Source organism: Phaenicophaeus curvirostris, chromosome 1 (genome assembly GCF_032191515.1).
Source record: "Phaenicophaeus curvirostris isolate KB17595 chromosome 1, BPBGC_Pcur_1.0, whole genome shotgun sequence".
NCBI lineage: Eukaryota > Metazoa > Chordata > Aves > Cuculiformes > Cuculidae > Phaenicophaeus > Phaenicophaeus curvirostris.
In genome coordinates, this window is record NC_091392.1 from 80745669 (window position 1) to 80764119 (window position 18451).

Sequence of the window (18451 nt, forward strand, 5' to 3'; positions counted from 1 at the left end):
GTCTGGCCTCAATAAAATGGTGTAGTCATTTTGGCCTATGCCTCTTCAGAGAACAGGTGATTTTCATTTGCAGCTTGACTAGGCTGCTGGATGGTGTAAATCACAAGCAGGATTCTCAAGAAGGAGGCGGCTTCCGAAGTCTTTCTGCCCGAGAGTCAGTTTTTTCGAGACTCCCAGGAGTAAAAGCCCAGATGGCTCCACTAATGAATGCTACTTACAGAACTCACAGCTGTGACTGCATCCTCTGTAGTCACACAAAAAGAACAAAGCTGATAAGCTGCAGGTGTTTGCTGGCAAACTCAGTCACGCACTTACCAACTTGTAGTTTTGTACTGAGAAAACTGTATCCATGCTTATTTATTGCAGAAATACGTTTTTCCACATTGTATATGTAGCCCCAGAATGTCTGCTAAGCTGGAAGTGCAACATCTGACTAGCGATTGAGATAGTATTCGATGTCTCACAGGCCATAGTTCACTTCTGAAGATTAGAAACAGTTTCAGAGCTACCATGTGTAATCATATTTCAGGCTTAATTACATTGAGGCAGTCACATTATATTAAAGAAAATTGCACCGTCTTAAACTGAGGATTAGAGGATAAAATATATACTGTTAACAGTAAAACCTGAATTTGTCCTTACAGCACAGCAAATAACATTGATTTCTGGACAATGACCCGTGGTTCTTTTTCGGTTCGACGCCTGTCTACACCATCATCAGTCGCAAAACCCACATTTGTGTTGACCACACAGTGGATTTGGTATTGGCAAAATGACCAAGGCCAGTGGATTGAATATGGAGGACAGGTGAGTGAGTCCATGTCTTGTGTTTTGAATCACTTCTGAAATAATGTGTGGAGCCTCTTCCCTGCACTCGCTTTTACTCAGCAAGGTTGATTAAGTAAATGCTTGCGCTTGAATTTTACAGTCAAGTAAGGTAGTGAGGCTGCTGATGTTTATAACAGATGTGATAAAAAATGACAGGCTGGAGGGGAGGGAAGGGAAAATGTCTTATCTCCTTGCAGTGAGGTTCACTATGAACAATTCTTTCTTTCTGTTTGAATGATTTGTTATAACTACTTTCCTGACAAAGATGCTGTTGGCATTCATTCATGTGTTAATAACTTGATTGGTGTTCCTTTTCGAAGCTCATATGTATCAATGCTCACCATGTCACCCTGTTCCTGTGTGGATTTTCAGAGAACTGGTTAGAACTACCAGAGTTCATGGTCTAGGCCTTTACTTTGTTTGGAACCAGAACCAAACTACCACCTATTTTGGTCAAGGAATCAAATGCATCTGTCAAACCCAGCTGGCAACTAAGCCCCACACAGCTGCTCACTCAGTCCTCCCAGAGTAGGGTCGGGGAGAGAATTGAAAGGGTAGAAGTGAGAAAACTCAGGGATGAAATAAAGACGGTTTAATGGGTATAGCAAAAACAAAGTATGCAAGCAAAGCAAAAGAAGGAATTCATCCTTTGCTTCCAATCAGCAGGCAGGTGTTCAGCCATCTCCAGGAAAGCAGGGCTCCATCATGTGTAACGTTTGCTTGGGAAGACAAAACGCCATAAAACTGAATTTCCCCTGCCTTCCTCTTTCTTCCTCCAGCTTTTATTGCAGAACACAAGGTGATATCATGCGGAGCACCCCTTTGGTCAGTTGGGGTCAGCTGTCCCAGCTGTGTGTCCGCCCAACGTCTTGTGCATCCCCAGCCTACTTGTTGGTGGGGCAGTGTGAGAAGCAGAAAAGGCCTGTGTAAGCACCGCTTAGCAGTAACTAACATCCCTGTGCTATCAACACCATCTCCAGCACAAATCCAAACTAGAGCCCCATACTAGCTACTGCAAAGGAAATTAACTCTGTCCTGGCTCAAACTGGTACAACTCGTTACAGAAATTTGAATGGGATACATGCGTGTCTGTCCTTACTAATTATGTATTTGTGTGTATGTTTTGAATATTTGGTAAACACATTTCAGGCCACAAGAGTTCTAGGTTGGATTCCTCTTCACTTTACTCCTTGCCCCTTTTACCCCTCTACGCAAGCTAGTTATCCAGGGCTTAGTCCTGACTGTGTTTACTCATTACTCTCTCTTTTTTTTGTTCTTTTCCCCCTGCAAAGGGAGAAGGGGATAGTATGAACTCACCATCTTCTGCTGTTATTGAGAATTTGTATCTAACAGATGCAGATGCCACCGTGCCTTTCCAGGCTGGCTTATATTGTTACAAGCTCAATTTTAAAGGTATTTATTTAGTAAATAAACACCCTCCCACTGTAGAGGAGGATCAGGTTCGTGAACACCTGAGGAACCTGAACATTTATAAGTCTATGGGACTTGATGAGGTGCATCCCAAAGTCCTGAGGGAATTGGCCAATGTGGTTGCCAAGCCACTTTCCATGATATTTGAAAAGTCATGGCAACTGGGAGAAGTCCCTGGTGACTGGAAGAGGGGCAACATTGTACCCATTTTTAAAAAGGGTAGAAAAGACCACCCTGAGAACCACCAACCTGTGAGCCTCACCTCTGTGCCTGGGAATATCATGGAACAGATCCTCCGAGAAGCTATGCTAAAGCACATGGAGGACATGGAGGTGATTAATGGCAGCCAGCACGGCTTCACCAGGGGCAAATCCTGTCTGACCAACCTAGTGGCTTTCTATGATGGGGTAACCACAGCAGTGGACATGGGAAGACCAGTGGATTTCAGAAGCCTTTGACACGGTCTCCCACAACATCCTTCTGTCTAAATTGGAGAGATATGGATTTGATGGGTGGACTGTTCAGTGGATAAGAAACTGGTTGGTGGTCATATTCAGAGAGTAGTGATCAATGGCTTAAAGATGGAGATCTGTGACAAGTGGTGCACCTCAGGGGTCCGTACTGACGCCAGTGCTGTTTAATATCTTCATCAATGATATAGACATCAAAATCAAGTGCACCCTCAGCAAGTTTGCAGATGACACCAAGCTGAGTGGTGCAGTTGTCACACCAGAAGGACAGGATGTCATCCAGAGGGACCTGGACAAGCTGGAGAAGTGGGCCTGTGTCACCCTCACAAGGTTCAACAGAGCCAAGTGCAAGGTCCTACACCTGGGTCGGGGCAATCCCCGATTTCTGTACACAATGGGGAATGACGTGATTGAGAGCTGCCCTGCAGAGAAGGACTTGGGGGTGCTGGCTGATGAGAAGCTTGACATGAGCTGGCAATATTCACTCACAGCCCAGAAGGCCAACTGTATCCTGGACTGCATCAAAAGAAGCGTGGCCAGCAGGTCGAGGGAGGGGATTCTGCCTCTACTTTGGTCTTGTAAGACCCCACCTGGAGTATTGTGTCCATTTCTGGAATCCTCAGCATAAGAATATGGAGCTGTTGGAATGGGAACAGAGGAGGGCTACAAGGATGATCCGACGGCTGGAGCACCTCTGCCATGAGGACAGACTGAGAGAGTTGGGGTTGTTTCGCCTGGAGAAGAAAAGTCTCTGAGGAAACATTATAGCGACCTTCCAGTACTTGCAAAGGGGGCTACAAGAAATCTGAGGAAGGACTGTTTGCAAAGGCCTGTAGTGATAGGACGAGGGGCAGTGGGTATAAACTGGAGAGGGGCAGATCTAGACTAGACAAAAGGAGGAATTTCTTCACTATGAGAGTGGTGAGGCACAGGCCCAGGTTGCCCAGGGAAGCTGTGGCTGCCCCATCCCTGGAGGTGTTCAAGGCCAGGTTGGATGGGGCCTTGGGCAGCCTGGTCTGGTGGGACATATCCCTGCCCATGGCAGGGGGGTTGGAACTAGGTGATCTTTAAGGCCCCTTCCAACCCAAACTATTTTAGGATTTTAAAGATTTTCATTTATGTCTATGCAGTGTTTTACAAAGACTAACTTTCAAGCCATCCCAGCTTTTAGAAGCTATGATTTCTTTCCCTAACATTCCCAGATTTACTCACTGGAAGGAAAAGTGAGGTAGTGACAGCTCAGGGAAAAGCCCTCACAAAAGGAACCTTCCCTCTTACTCCTTAACACTACCCAGATTCACCTAGGACCAGAAATAAGAAGACACGTAGTTTTCACAGAAAGTCATGGTAAAACTTAAATTAATTAACCACTTGGATGGTAAAAATGCAAAATCAAGCATCAATTTGTGCTGTTGGAGCAATAATTAGAGAGTATGAATGAGAAGTGAGCAAGCAAGAGAGGCACAAGTTAAATAGCAGTGTTATGGGAAGGGCAAGAAACTTACACAGGCTTTATATAACTGTTCTTCAGCAGACAGAATTTACAATGAATGTCATTCATTAATGGCCCCATCTTGCAGACCTTTTCATAAGTTCTTTTTCCTTCTCTCTTCTCCTCAAGAAATGACCCAGACAAATACCTCTTCTAAAACTCGAAGACAGATCTGCAGGCGACCAAAGTTTGTGTCCTCTGAAGATGTGCAGAAGATAAAGAAAGGGTAAACCATGCTCTTTTAAGTTATTGTATTTTTCATTTTTCAGAGGTATATAAGGCAAAATGGCTGCCAGCACTGGCAGCAATTGTGTAAAGAAGTCAGCAGTTACTAGAAGCAGATATATAATTTTGACTGAACAGAAGCTGTATCACAAACTGCTGTCTTGGTGCACCACCCGTTTTCTGGAATACATGCAACTTCAGGTACTGCATCTACAGGGCTGGTGATGGACAGTTGTTTCTTAAAGAAGCAAAGAGAATTGTGACAATTGAACAGCAACATACAAAGTCCAGTTCAGACAATGAGCCTATTTTCCAGCTTCTTTGTGATTTATTTTGTTCCTTTTTAAATACAGATATTGGCCAAGGGGAATGTTGCTAATTTGATTGTTCAGAGTAGGCCTAGAATTACTGACACCATGTTTTCTGCCTGTTTGCAAACAGCCAGAGGGATTCTTCTATTCCAAATCAAGCATGTCCTACCCACTGGGATCAGTCTGCACTGCCTGACTTGGGGTACAAGGTATGGTTTTTTTCTTTTATTTTCTTTCTCCCCCCCCCGCTCTTGTAATTCTGATGGAAAAGCATTATTCAAAGGAGGATGCTGCTTTTCTGAAGAAATTGTAACCAGGCAGATGCTAAAAAGGGACAGGAGTGATTTCTTGAGTGGATGTGCTAAAGATCTAGGTGATCCCCCAAGAGCTACAGAAATAGGTGCTAAATACCCATGGACTTCATCTGCATTTTGGGCATCTACCTATATGCAAATTCAAGACAAATTCAAGACAAAAAGATTCACTGTTAAAAATGTACCAATGGCTTACCTTGGTGACTTGGTGGACCAGTTAAGCAAGAGGCTTCTATAAATTGTGTATTTCTTCAGAAGAAGCTGGGCTGAGAGCAAACCCCTTATATGTAGGCATTAAAAAAATCATCTGATATTATACATTGGTTGTTGTTGGATAAAGTCAGGATTGGAGATGCAGGGAGTGAAATATCCGTATGCTCTTTCAAGTCGCTCAGTACTGTCACATACATCAAAGATCTAAGCACAGACCACAGCCTCAAGGAATGGCAGAAATAAAGAATTACAGTCAATAACATTTGAAAACACTGCAGTGATCTCTTCAACAAAACAAACCTCTGACAGCCCAAAGTCTGTATTCCTATTTGGTCTATGAAGGCCAAAAATGTGCAGGTATTTTTTAAATCACTAGTTCTAATGGTATTAAAGAACAGTCCTTCTGGAAGAGCAACACAGATGGTGGAAGAACTACAGTATGCTAGGAAAAAAAAAAGGCTTTTCAGTGTAGTAGTTTTTACTCTGATTAAGGAATAGCATATAATGTCAAGCATAAGAGGTTTTTTCCTGTTGGCTGTGTCACAACATATTGTATGATGCTGACCATGTTGTATTGGCACAGATACCTTGATGGCCAGGGACAAGACAGAGGCAGTGTATCTGAGAATTCTTTCTGGCTACTTTCTACTGACAGAGTGCTCCATTGCCTTTCTCAGTCTTTGTGTTTTATTTTGTAATTACATTGGCGGTGGCATGAGAACCAGAAATATTGTGTCTCAGCTTCTGTGGACTGGTTTCTGTTATTCTGCTTTGTGCCAACTGTTTCGTTTTACCCCGACTACCCTTTTGTGTTGGATTATGCCTTCCTAAATACATCTGGCCATGTGTATATATAGCAAATTTATCTACATACAGTTCTGATGAAAAATGAATGGGTAAAATCTAAGTCAACTGCTCTGTACATTATCTCCCTTCAAATAGCCTGTCTTTTACAATGAGCAAAACGTCATAATTTTTCAAGATTGTAAATGTGTCAGGTGTCCAGTACCTACTGAATGAACTAATAATGAGTTTGTGTGGGAATCCAGCAGCCAGACCTTTTGAAGATTTGGGTCTATGATATTTTGAGCTCTGTCAAAATAATGAAGGATGTAGCTAGTCAGTTCTTCCCTTGGCTTATCAGCAGCTTAAATTATTAACATAAGCAATTTGAATTTCTCAAAAGAATGCCAGGAAGAAACATAGTCCTTTTAGGTCTCCAAGTTGTATGTGCTTAACTGCTTCCCTTACTTACTCTGAAAATTTGAGTGTGAATTTTAGTTGAGTCCATTTCTTGGGGTGTTTTAGGGGTTAATGAGGTGAGTGTGAGAGGCTTTGTAATGTGGTGTGCAGATCCATGTATCACTGATGGTACAGGCTGCCCAGGGAAGCAGTGGAGTCTCCATCCCCGGAGGTGTTCAAATATCGTGTACCTGTGGCACTTTGGGATATGGTTGAGTAGGCACGGTGGTGTTGAGTTGAGGGTTGGACATCATGATCTTAGAGGTCTTTTCCAGCTGTAAAGATGCAATGATTCTACTTGTGGAGATGTGTGAAATAGAATTATGATCTTGTTTCCCAGATCTCAGTTAGTTTGCTGAGTTGGCCTCAAAGGAAACTCTCTCTTAATTTGTAAACCGAGTTCCTTTCATAGGCAAGGAAAAGTTAATTCTGTACCTAAAAAATTACAAAGCCCACAGTACCTGTTGGTGCTAAAAATGAAAACCTGAGCTAGATTAAATATTTCTGTGGGGCCCTAAGCTTTTTTTTTTTGCAGTAGGTAATACTGGGACTGACTGGGATTCTGCATGCATGTGGTGACCATCATAAGATCTGACAGTTACGGCTTGATGAATTCTCTTCTCTTCAGAAATTGATAAATAATCCTGGAAAAATTTACTGCGCTGGAAGTGATCCATTTTAAAAAGGAACATGATATATGAGATAGGGAGAAAATCATCAGCAGCTCTGTTTTGGTAACATTGGTTATTTTTCTGAGTGTTGCAGTGTCCTAATCTGTAAGTCATTTAGAATCATAGTTCTATAGAAAGTAAAGTGTGTGAAATGCACAATAGAAATTGCTAACACTAAATGGAAGGTTGGTGTGAATTTCTTCTGTCTTTCTTTAAAAGACAAGGAGGAGTTAATAGTAGGTAAATCTTTTGAAGGAGGGGGAAAAAAGAGAAATAATTTCTATTGTCCTGGAACTTCGTGCTGGCTTTTAAATTATCTCTTTAATGTACAGCTGAGAAATATATAGAACGAATATGTGGTTTTCTGTCAGAGGATTAGTCTTTGTGTGGCTGCTATGTTGCTGAATTCCAACACACATGCCAGATTGCTGTGCTGTAATAGGAGTGGGAGCTGATGCAATGTGAAGAGTCTATCTTGTGTACTTCGTAGACATTAGTTCTAGTTGGGTCACTGCCACTAGAACAAACTATGCTGCTTCCAAAAGCTACGTTAACCAGAGATCGAGGTTTGATGTCACAGAGTACAGTTCTTGTACACTAATCGAAATTATTGTTGGGGCAGTGATTCTTTCTCTACCTCAGAAGCTCCGTTCCCTGATAGTGGGTGAGCAAATGCTCACCCTGTCTAGGATCTTCCTTCATTTGGTCTGAATGTGAGAAGAGCTAAATAAGTTATTTTGTTATGGAGTATCAACCTGCTGTAGCAATGTGGTGTTACTCTTCCTGAGCAGGGAAAGTGTCCTTGGATAAGGACAATCCCTCAATATTTTTATGTAAGAGAGAACAGGCTTTGTTGTTTGGAGTACCTTTCTTACAGGATTAGACTTTGTATCATGTGGCTGACCCTCTTTTTTACCCAGAAAGGTTACAGTTCATGGAATCATATAATGTCCTGAGTTGGAAGGTACCCTCAAGGATCATCTCCTGTCCCTGCACATGACAATCCCAACATTCACACTGTGTGTCTGAGTGCATTGTCCAAATCATTCTTGAATATCGTCAGGCTTGGCACCATGACTGCTTCCCTGGGGAGCTGTTCCAGTGCTCCACCACCCGCTGAGTGAAGAATCTTTTCTTAATATCCAACCTAAACCTCCCCTGGCACATCTTCCTGCCATTCCAGTTCCTCGGTAAAAGATGCAACATAGAAAAAGCGTATTTGTAGTTTAAATAATAATTGTTTATGTATAAATAAAATATGTAGTATTGAAATATAGTGACGTAATTTTCATCTTGGTGGTGGTGGCAAGCAAGTTGAGCTGTGGTGTTACAGAGCATGCAGATAATAAATACTTGCACATCCAAATTGTTTTGTGTATTATGTTGTAAAGAAGCTTTGGAAAATACTGTTGTATTAAGACGTGAAATTTTATTCAGCATTGTAAAAGCTTATTAATTCAAATAAATAGTTCTTCCTTGTGCAGCTGACTTTATTCTTAATCCTTAGAAAACTTGCCTATGATAAACCTCTTTGTCAATGAGTACGTAGTGCACAAGCAAGACATAGTGTCCAGAAAAATATTTCACAGCTGCATGTTTGATAAAGTTCTCTTTTATCTCCTCTCTAAACTGTGCAAAGCTTTTGCTTGGCAGGTTAAGTTGTTGATTTCATATTGCCTCCTAGGATGACCACAGTTTTCCTGCTTAAAACACAACTGATACGTGTGATGTTGGGTGTTTCACCAAGTCATCTTGTGGCCCCATGTGGCTTAGGCAGCAATAAAGTGGAAAGTATTGCCAAGTGACATCAGTTGACCAGCACCGCGCATTCTAGAAGATCAAAGACAGGTTATGTTGTAGGAAAAAAAAAGGAAAATCTATGCATGACCTAAGCAAGCAGAAGAGCTTGAATCGAGTTATAATTCTGTTTTGCATTATCTTTACTTTGGGAAAAATGTGGATTTCTTGATGGATTTTTAACACAAAAAGTATGGATTAAATAGACTTTGCTTCCTTTAGAAAAGGAAATGTATTTGCTTAAGTAGGTATTTAGTGTAACATCTCTATTAGAATTTTAATTGTTCTCTTATGTTTAAAAATTTAGGGTTTTTTTCTTGATCTATAATTAAGTGCAACTTTCCAGGTTTTAATTTTGAAAAGTTAAGGAGCTCTGATGCTGGCAGTTGTATGTATTTTGTTTGTTTCATCTACAATAGCTGAAGTTCACTCAAATATCTGGTTACAAAGGATACTGTTAGATAACATCTATTGTTCTTTATCAGCTTTGTATATAAAACTAATATCTGAAATAGTCAGTCAAGTTTTGTTTTTGAAATTTCTGTTTCATTGAGATTTAAAGAGACAAGTGTCAACTCTTACTTGGAGATGCTAAACACATAATTGATGCTTTCACTTTCAGCATCCTTCCTGAGGAGAGATGAGGTGTCCTTATAAAGCAGGAATGACATACTGATTTCATATTAAGTGTCTGCCCTAGTTACAATCTGAAACATTAAATTGACCTTCATAAGTATAGTTTGGGGTCACTTGTGAAAGTATCTGCTTCACAGCGTGTTATGAGCTAACTGAAGCCTCATGTTTTCTTTTGCTTTGGCTTATATTTTGTAGGCAGTGGAGCTCAGTAATACAGCCGCTGAATATGATGAAATAAAGCAGATGTTTGAACAGACTATGAAAAGCTACAGTGTCCTTAATATAAAGAGGATTCAGAATCCGTCTCTCTGGAAAGTATTTCAGTGGTTAGTATTTGTTTCCTCAGGGAAGGAGTCTCCAAGAGCTGGTGCCCTGCATCTTCTTCCTAAGAAAGAATTGTTGCCACCTGTGCTTTATCACGACTGATATTTCCTTCTCAGGAGCAGTTTCAATGTCTAAGGCCTTCCTAAGAATGCCATGCTCCCAAAGGGGGGTTCCCTATGCATGGCTCCTTGGAAGATGGGGGAGGGGTACACACAGAAAGACATAAATGACACAAAATTGGGATGAGGCTACCCTCAGCAATATGTATTGTCTTGAGGATTGAACACTAACTGCGTCCTGCATACATGTTATGTCTGTTACAAATGTTTATCCATTGGAGTGTATGAAATACTTGCTAAAAAAGAAGCGGGCAAGGGTTAGGGGTGCTTGAGTCTTTTTTTCCAATCAGATTTATTCAAGGCTTTCTCAAGAGTTTGAGTGCCTTTGCTGGATGAGGTCAGTATTCACTGAGAAAGAATCCTTGTGCTTTAACATAATGATCTCCGAATTCCAGAGCTCCTTTCTTGTTTTCAACTTCTGCATCAGTGATATTGAACTCCAAGTAGTTATGGCAAGCTAGATACCAACAGATTTGAGTTGGTGCTGGTGACAATAAATGACTGTATTCAGGTTAATTTGGTAGCAGATTGAGCTGTTGCATAGAACAGTTGTCTAGTTGAAAGCAAAAGCACAGCTACTTAATGCAAGTATTCAAGGACTGCATGGAATGATAATGGAGAGGAAAAACAGTGCTTAAATAAGTACTTCCACCTGCAAAGTGACAGAAGCGTGGAAGGTATCAGCTAATAATTATATAAAACCCTGTCATCTAGCAAAATTTAACACACTTCAAAATACGTAATAGTGCATACTTTTATCCCTCTCCAATTAACAGAGTTTAACATTGCCGAGTTCTCAATGAACAAATTTCTGTCCATTGTTCTTAACTTTTCATTTACACAGCTTACAAGTTGGAAGGTTTCTCCTCTCTCCTTGGCTTTGTTTACGTTGTAGCTGATGACTTCCTGAAGGGGGTTACTGTCTTGGCCACTTCAACAGCTTCTGAAAAACAGTGGGATGTTTGGATGCTGTGAAATAGTGATGGGAGACACTTAGTTGAGCCTTCTGTTGTGACTCATCTTTTGCCACTGGTCATAGCTCAGTCTGACCCTTGTCTAAATCACTAAGGTCTTCAGTGGTTTAAGAAAGCTCAGTTTATCTCCTTCTGGCTTTGTCTCCTCAGCTGCACTGATCCCACCGAGGGAGACGAGCTCGAGGTTTATGGGAGTTTGAGTTCACTAGGGGAATGAAGAACAAGCTGCCTCTAGCTTTTACCCACTGCTGGAGCACAGAGACTCTGCAGCTGGTACAACCTCCGCTCCGCAGAGAGTTTAGGGCTGGGAAGAGACAAGAGACATTCAAGCAGAACTAGTAGGACCCTACAAAGGAGCAGAGGGTCGGTGCAGTGGTGACTGTGATAGTGTGAATGCTTACTTAAATTCACTGAAGAAAGCCAGAATTATCTAGAATTGCTGGGCAGTGGTATCAGTATGTTGCTAAACTTCTAGTTATTCATCATACTGCTAGTCTGTCTCATCTTCCAAGCTCAGTGAGGAGATAGCAGACTGGGAATCTCATCCAGCTGATATTTAAATGTACATCATACACTTAAAATAAAAATAAAATAACAAACCTTTTTCCCTTTTCTCTTAACACTGTCCTCCCCTGCATATTTCTGTTAGGCAAAAGGATCGTATGAAGAGGGAAAATGGAGGAAAGGAAGTGAATGAAAGACTCCTGTTCTATGGAACCAACAGCTCCTTCGTGGAAACCATCTGCATTCACAACTTTGATTGGAGAATTTGTGGAACCAATGGATGTAACTATGGATATGGTACGTAGGAAGTGTTAGACACCTGCTTAGACTCCCCTAGATGCTAGAGCAATTGAGTTGTGAGGTCTTTAATTGTAGAGGGTATTAAAAAAAGAGGTATGGATTGGTATTGCGATCTTTGTTCCCTCTGGAAAGGACAAGGATTTGTTTCGTGCAGGGATAAATATTCCCACAAGGTAGTAAGAGAATTAATGTAGGGATCTGCGAAAGCCTCTGTTGCTCTAGTAGGGATCTTCTGAAAGCTCAAGGTCGTGATTTGAGCTTGCCAAGGAAATGGCTTCTACTCTGCAGGGCCGGGATCAAGGATGTGCATTCCCTTAGTATGATTGTGGAAGGTCCCCATGTTTTCTTGTCTACCCCTCTCATCATAACACACATACCTGTAGTGGGTTTATATGTTGCGGGTTTTTAAAAATTCTTCCTAAAATAGCAAATTCTAAATGGAAATTCTGTAGTGAAATCCTTTCTCTTTTAAAAATTTCTGTGGTATTATGTAAACTCAGTATGAGGACACCTGATAGATCAATTACCTCCTAAAAACCAAGAGGCTGCTTAGTTTTTGCTGTTATTTTATACATACTTCGTGTATCAATTACCTCCTAAAAACCAAGAGGCTGCTTAGTTTTTGCTGTTATTTTATACATACTTCGTATAACCATGTTTTCATATAATTTCCTAGGAAATTACTTCGCTAGAGATGCTTCCTATTCCCATGTATTCTGTCAGCCTGCAGTGAAAACATACACCATGTTTGTGGCTCGTGTGTTGGTTGGAGAATATGTTAAAGGTGAAGCAAACTATGTTCGCCCCCCAGCAAAGCCTATTCACAAGTTTCAGTTCTATGACAGCTGTGTGAATGATGAATTAAATCCCTCCATTTTTGTTGTCTATGAAAAAAACCAAATTTACCCAGAATATATAATAGAGTATAAAGAGGAAGAAAAAAGATGTATTATATCTTAAAGTAATCAAGAGCTGTTTGTATCACTCATTTTCCATATTGCAGGTGATCTTAATCTTAGTGAGTTCTTTATTTTTAATAAAATTCCTGGGAATGTTAATCCAAAGAATTTTAGTACGGGGGAGGGCTGACAAAGTAGGTGTTGCATTTGTTGTGACTAATTGCCTTGTGTTGTCCTCTTTCTCTCTTACACGAAGCATAGAGATTTGGATAAACATAGCAGAAAAATCAGACATGTGGGATGGGGAAACAAATGTTATGACTTCTGTGGGCAAATAATTGTAAATGCAAAATGCATTTACTTAGGAATTAAGTACAGAGGACTTATCTTTGAAAATTAGTTCTGTTAAGAGGAAAATTAACAGTACCATAGTTTTTAAGCAAACTCAGGTTTTTGGTACTCGGATTCTTTTCGGTGTGGAATGTGGCTGTTCTTGATCCTCTTGTTTACCACAACTCTAAACAAGTCAGTGTATGCAGGAATGACTTTCCATAGTTTTCGTATTAATGCTGATACTAGTTTCAAGTTTAAAATTGTGAAACTGAAAAATAAAAATCTTATTTTAAGTCCATGTCATAAATTCTCAAGTGAAGTTTCATCTGTACAGTGGCAGCTACTGTTTGGATAGAAAATTGTTGAATCAAATTCTTTTCCCAGATCGGCAGTAACTTGCTTTGTGACCTATACAAAAACAGAGCTCAGGTGAAACTGTGCAAGTCACAATTTATGAATAAGTAGGTACTAAAATTCAATGGTTCAGCTGCAACTAATGGCCACAAATATATAAAGGCTGTGACACAATGAGCCAGGCTTTCAAGCAAACATGGCCACATATTTCTCAATGTGAACATTTGCTTAGCAAATGTTAAAAGACAGGAGAAACATCTTAAGAAGCATTGATATTTTCTGTCCTATTTGTGTATGTTAATGTTCATTTTTCCAGAAATATGACATGGCTGGAAAAGAACGGTTATATTCTCTCAAGGCCAGTGGTAGAATTGCTGTCCTAAGACACTCACATACATGTTTTGTTGCCCACATTGCGTTGGGCAACTCACTGAGAACTCACTGACAAGTGTAGTTCCTCGTCGTGTTTTGCGGTTGCTGGGTGTGATCCAGGATACTGCTTCCCCCGGTCAGTTTTTTGATGCAGTTGATGTCTTTGTCAGGGGAGTACAATCCTACTAACTATGGTTAAGCCCTTTTTTATTCAGTTACATGCTTTTTATTGTCTCTAAAAAGAAAATATAGAAACTCACTACTGAATTTTAATATGGAGTTTGCAAGTTAATCGACCTGCAGACCCTCTGTACAATGATGGTCTTACTCAGGCAGCCTAAATGTTAAAGAACAAAACATGCTGAGGACAGAGGAGCAGTAACTTTTCCTCTTAGATAAGCTTTACAGTAACATGAAAAGCCTCCCAGTTATTTGTCTTCGATACCAATCTGTCAACCACATCTACGACTCAAAGTTTGCAAGTTACCAAGACAACAAGGAAATGTATAAAACTAGGAAATGTTACTAAAATGACTTAGAACTAAATCAAAACCTGTCAGTAATGCATTACAAGAAAAAGACTTTAGTACTTCATAAGATCTCTTTTGTTTGCCTGTAGAGTTCCTGAATTGTTCAGGTTTGCCATATTTGCAAATAAAGTGTGTTTTCACTCACTTTTTGCTTGTTAGTTTGCTGTTTGTCTCCATTTGTAAACTTATGGCACAACTAAAGGACCTAAGTGAATGAGGCACTTAGACATGTGCTCAGTGTCTTCCTTTCATCTGCGTTTTCAGGCTGGAGAACTGCATGGATGTAGCTTTTCATTTTAGTGTAGACACACAACTAAGTATGAAGGACAAAATACAGTCTGGTTTGTGGAGAATATTTCTGTAAATGAACTTTCTAAGTAAGGTGCCCTTAATATCAGGTGCTGTGGTAGTTTGGTTGAATTCCATGTAATTAAAAAGCTGCTCTGAGCAGCTATTCAAGTAATAAAAAGGGGAAAGACTAGGATGAGGTGGTAGCAGAGCTTAATATGTAGAAGTAGTCAGGTTTTTTCTAAGTCAGGTTTATTCATTTATTCTGAGGATTGTACCTTCCTGAATACCTAGATGAGCAATTTTTAAAGAATCTGAACTGAGATGCTGACAACTTAAATCAGTCCAAATCACAAAATCTAGAGGAAGGACAAGGGAAGTGCTGTGCTTCACGTTGTCAAGCCTGCACTTCTGTGGGTCTGGCAGGAAATGCTGCTGGGTGGGGGTACCACTCTCTGGTGCACGGGATATTGGCTAGATAATCCGTGGAGGGTCAGGCTGTAGTTGAGAGCTGCTCCAGGGAAGGAAGACAAGAACTTCAGTTCTGGGTAAGTGAGCCGAAGATGGGAGCAAGCTAGAAAAAACATACTCTGAATGCAGGAGGATGGAGCGTAAAGGAAAAGATGGTTCTTCCACCTACTGGCACCTCAGCCTCTTCCTAACTGATGCCAAGGAAAACATCTTGCCAGAGAAATGCCATGCTTGCTACAGGTTGACAGTGATCGTTTGCACCTTGAGCTTGGTGAAGGGCATAGAGTGTGAGAGGAAGGGAATAATGCCTTGTGTGGCAGTTCTGTAGCCACTGGGCTAAATTACGGTTCCAATTGTTGCCACAACAAGCCAGCTTCAAGGGAAGACCAAAACAGGGCGTGTTTTCATGCTAACTGAGAGATTTTTTCATTCCTAGTGACTCTGAGCAGACACCATACTTGCTATTTCCTGGTGATCCTAGCACTGCCTTTTGGGACTGCCAGTTGTGGGCCATGTTTTAGTCTGAAGTAGCCTGTGTGTGATAATAGCACTGCAATTTGTCACTGATGATGCTTTTCTTGGATCTCTGAGTCCACTAGAAGTATAATACATATATATATAAGTAGTATAATATGGCCAAGAAGGCCAATGGCACCTTGGCTTGTATCAGAAACGGTGTGACCAGCAGATCCAGGGAGGTTATCCTCCCTCTGTACTTGGCAGTGGTGAGACCGCTCCTTGAATCCTGTGTTCAGTTCTGGGCCCCTCACCACAAGAAGGATGCTGAGGCTCTGGAGCGAGTCCAGAGAAGAGCAACAAAACTGGCAAAGGGTCTGGAGAACAGGCCTTATGAGGAGTGGCTGAGAGAGCTGGGGTTGTTTAGCCTGGAGAAGAGGAGGCTGAGGGGAGACCTCATTGCTCTCTACAACTACCTGAAAGGTGATTGTGGAGAGGAGGGTGCTGGCCTCTTCTCCCAAGTGACAGGGGACAGGACAAGAGGAAATGGCCTCAAGCTCCGCCAGGGGAGGTTCAGGCTGGACATTAGGAAAAAATTTTTCACAGAAAGGGTCATTGGGCACTGGAACAGGCTGCCCAGGGAGGTGGTTGAGTCCCCTTCCCTGGAGGTGTTTAAGGCACGGGTGGACAAGGTGCTAAGGGGCATGGTTTAGTGACTGATAGGAACGGTTGGGCTTGATGATCCAGTGGGTCTCTTCCAACCTGGTTATTATATGATTCTATAAGAAGTATAGTACAGCAGAAAGGAAAGGAGGTTCCTGGAGTGTGCAGAAGACAACTTCCTGACACAACTGGTGAGTGAGCTGACTAGGGAAGGTGCCCTGCTGGACCTGTGGTCCATGAACAGAGAGGGCCTCATGGGAGATGTTGACAGTCGGAGGACACCTGGGGCATAGCAATCACGAGATGATAGAATTCTCAGTTCTTGGAGAAGGAGGGAGGTCAGCAGAACTGCTACCTTGGACTTTGGAGGGCAGAGTACTGACTGTTTAGAATACTGGTTGATAAAGTTCCATGGGAGGCAGTCCTAAAGGGCAAACAAGTCCAAGAAGGCTGGACACTCCCAGAAAGAAATCCTGGTGGCACAAGAGCAGGACATCCCCCTCTGCCAAAAAATGACTGGTTTGGCTGAACAGAGAGATCTGGGTGGATCTCAGAAAAAAAAGAGGAAACTATACAAGTTTTGGAAAGGAGAGGCATTGCAGTAGGACTACAAGGATGAAATGAGATCATGCAGAGAGAAAATCAGACGGGCTTGTAAGAGACCCATTCCTTTTGGCTGCCTTAAACCACTTGTTTGGGCTGCCTTAAATCACGGTTGGGACTGTAGCAGAGGCCTTGTCCTTCAGCTTTATCTCACTCTCCCAAGCAGGCCAGCTGGATTGCTGCCCAGAGAGGTCATGCTGCAATCTTGCTGGTAGGGAGAGCAGGGGCAGTATGATACCTCACACTCACCTCAGACCCTAGAGTCTCCCTAAGCCCCCCAAAACTCAGGTCCTGAACTTTCATAGAAGAAACACTGCACAGGCAATGCAAAAAGCTATAAATATATATATATTATTATATATATTAAATATATATATAATATATATATTATATATAATATATATTATATATATTATATATATAATATATATATTATATATATTATATATAAAAATAATATAAATATATTCTTTATATTTATATGTAATTTATAGCAACAAGCTATAAATAATACACTGCAAGTGGGACCACTTGTGGCAGTGCACCTGCCATCCTGGGAGGAGAAGAGGACTGGAGCCCAGGTGGTGTCTTTGCACTTTTCTCTCTTTCTCTTCCTTTCTCTCTCTTTCTTTTCCCTTAACACAGATTTAGCAGCCAACACCACTCTTATTCTAAGAATGCCTGTACAAATAAATTCCTTTGTGGACCGATCACTTGGCATCAATTTGCCTTCATTTAGCCCAGTGGGTACTGAATCCATAAATTTTACAGAGAGACCCTGGTGATTCCTGGACTGTGCAGACTGGATTGCAAAAGCGCTGAAGCCCAGCTAGAACTGAAATTGGCCAGCAGTGTACCCAGGTGGCCAAGAAGGCCAATGGTATCCTGACCTGTACCAGAAACTGTGTGGCCAGCAGGACCAGGGAAGTGATTCTGCCTCTGTACTCGGCACTGGTGAGGCTACATCTCAAATACTGTGTTCAGTTTTGGGCCCCTTACTACAAGAAGGGCTTTGAGGGGCTGGAGTGTGTCCGGAGAAGGGCAACAGAGGTGATGAAGGGGCTGGAGAACAAATCTCATGAGAGGCAGCTGAAAGAACTAAGGCTGTTTAGCCTAGAAAAAAGAGGCTGAAACCTTATCACTCTCTAACACTGCCTGAAAGGTGGTTGCAGTGAGGTGGCTGTTCTCTTGTCCCAAGTAACAAGTCATAGGAGGAGAGGAAATGGCTTCAAGTTGCATCAGGGGAGGTTTAGATGAGACATCAGGAAAAATTTCTTCACCAAAAGGATTCTCAGGCACTGGCACAGGCTGCCCAGTAAAGTGGTTGAATCACCATCCCTGAAGGTGTTTAAAAGACAGGTAGATGAGGTGCTCAGGGATATGTTTTAAGGTCTTTTCCAACCAAATGATTCTATGATTCTAAAAGCAGGCTATTGATTGCCCTGCTCTATCTGCCTTATTCAGCAGTCTTATGTTATCATCTGATTAATGGCTTTTGGGGAATTCAATAGGAGCAGAAGCAACGTGTTTAGAAAAGGCTAAAAATGCATTTGCTAAGGGCACATTCTGTATGCTGAAGAAGCTGTAGAGATAACTGAGCTGATGGTGTACATGGTCTCAGTGCAGGTGAT

At 41.5% G+C, this 18451-nt stretch overlaps 2 protein-coding genes across 2 annotated transcripts in view; both read left to right on the forward strand.

Moving 5' to 3' along the window:
• LOC138724927 (protein mono-ADP-ribosyltransferase PARP12-like) overlaps positions 1 to 14452 on the forward strand; it is a 33262-nt gene extending 18810 nt beyond the window's left edge. Inside the window, exons 7-13 of the mRNA XM_069865329.1 lie at positions 645 to 807; positions 2121 to 2241; positions 4351 to 4447; positions 4888 to 4966; positions 9826 to 9956; positions 11697 to 11848; positions 12528 to 14452. Coding sequence (XP_069721430.1) covers positions 645 to 807; positions 2121 to 2241; positions 4351 to 4447; positions 4888 to 4966; positions 9826 to 9956; positions 11697 to 11848; positions 12528 to 12811 — 1027 coding nt within the window. The 3' untranslated portion in view covers positions 12812 to 14452. The remainder of the gene's footprint in view (positions 1 to 644; positions 808 to 2120; positions 2242 to 4350; positions 4448 to 4887; positions 4967 to 9825; positions 9957 to 11696; positions 11849 to 12527) is intronic.
• Positions 1 to 18451, forward strand: part of LRP6 (LDL receptor related protein 6) — a 704489-nt gene that overhangs the window by 411280 nt on the left and 274758 nt on the right. The gene's annotated exons all lie outside the window — the stretch shown is intronic.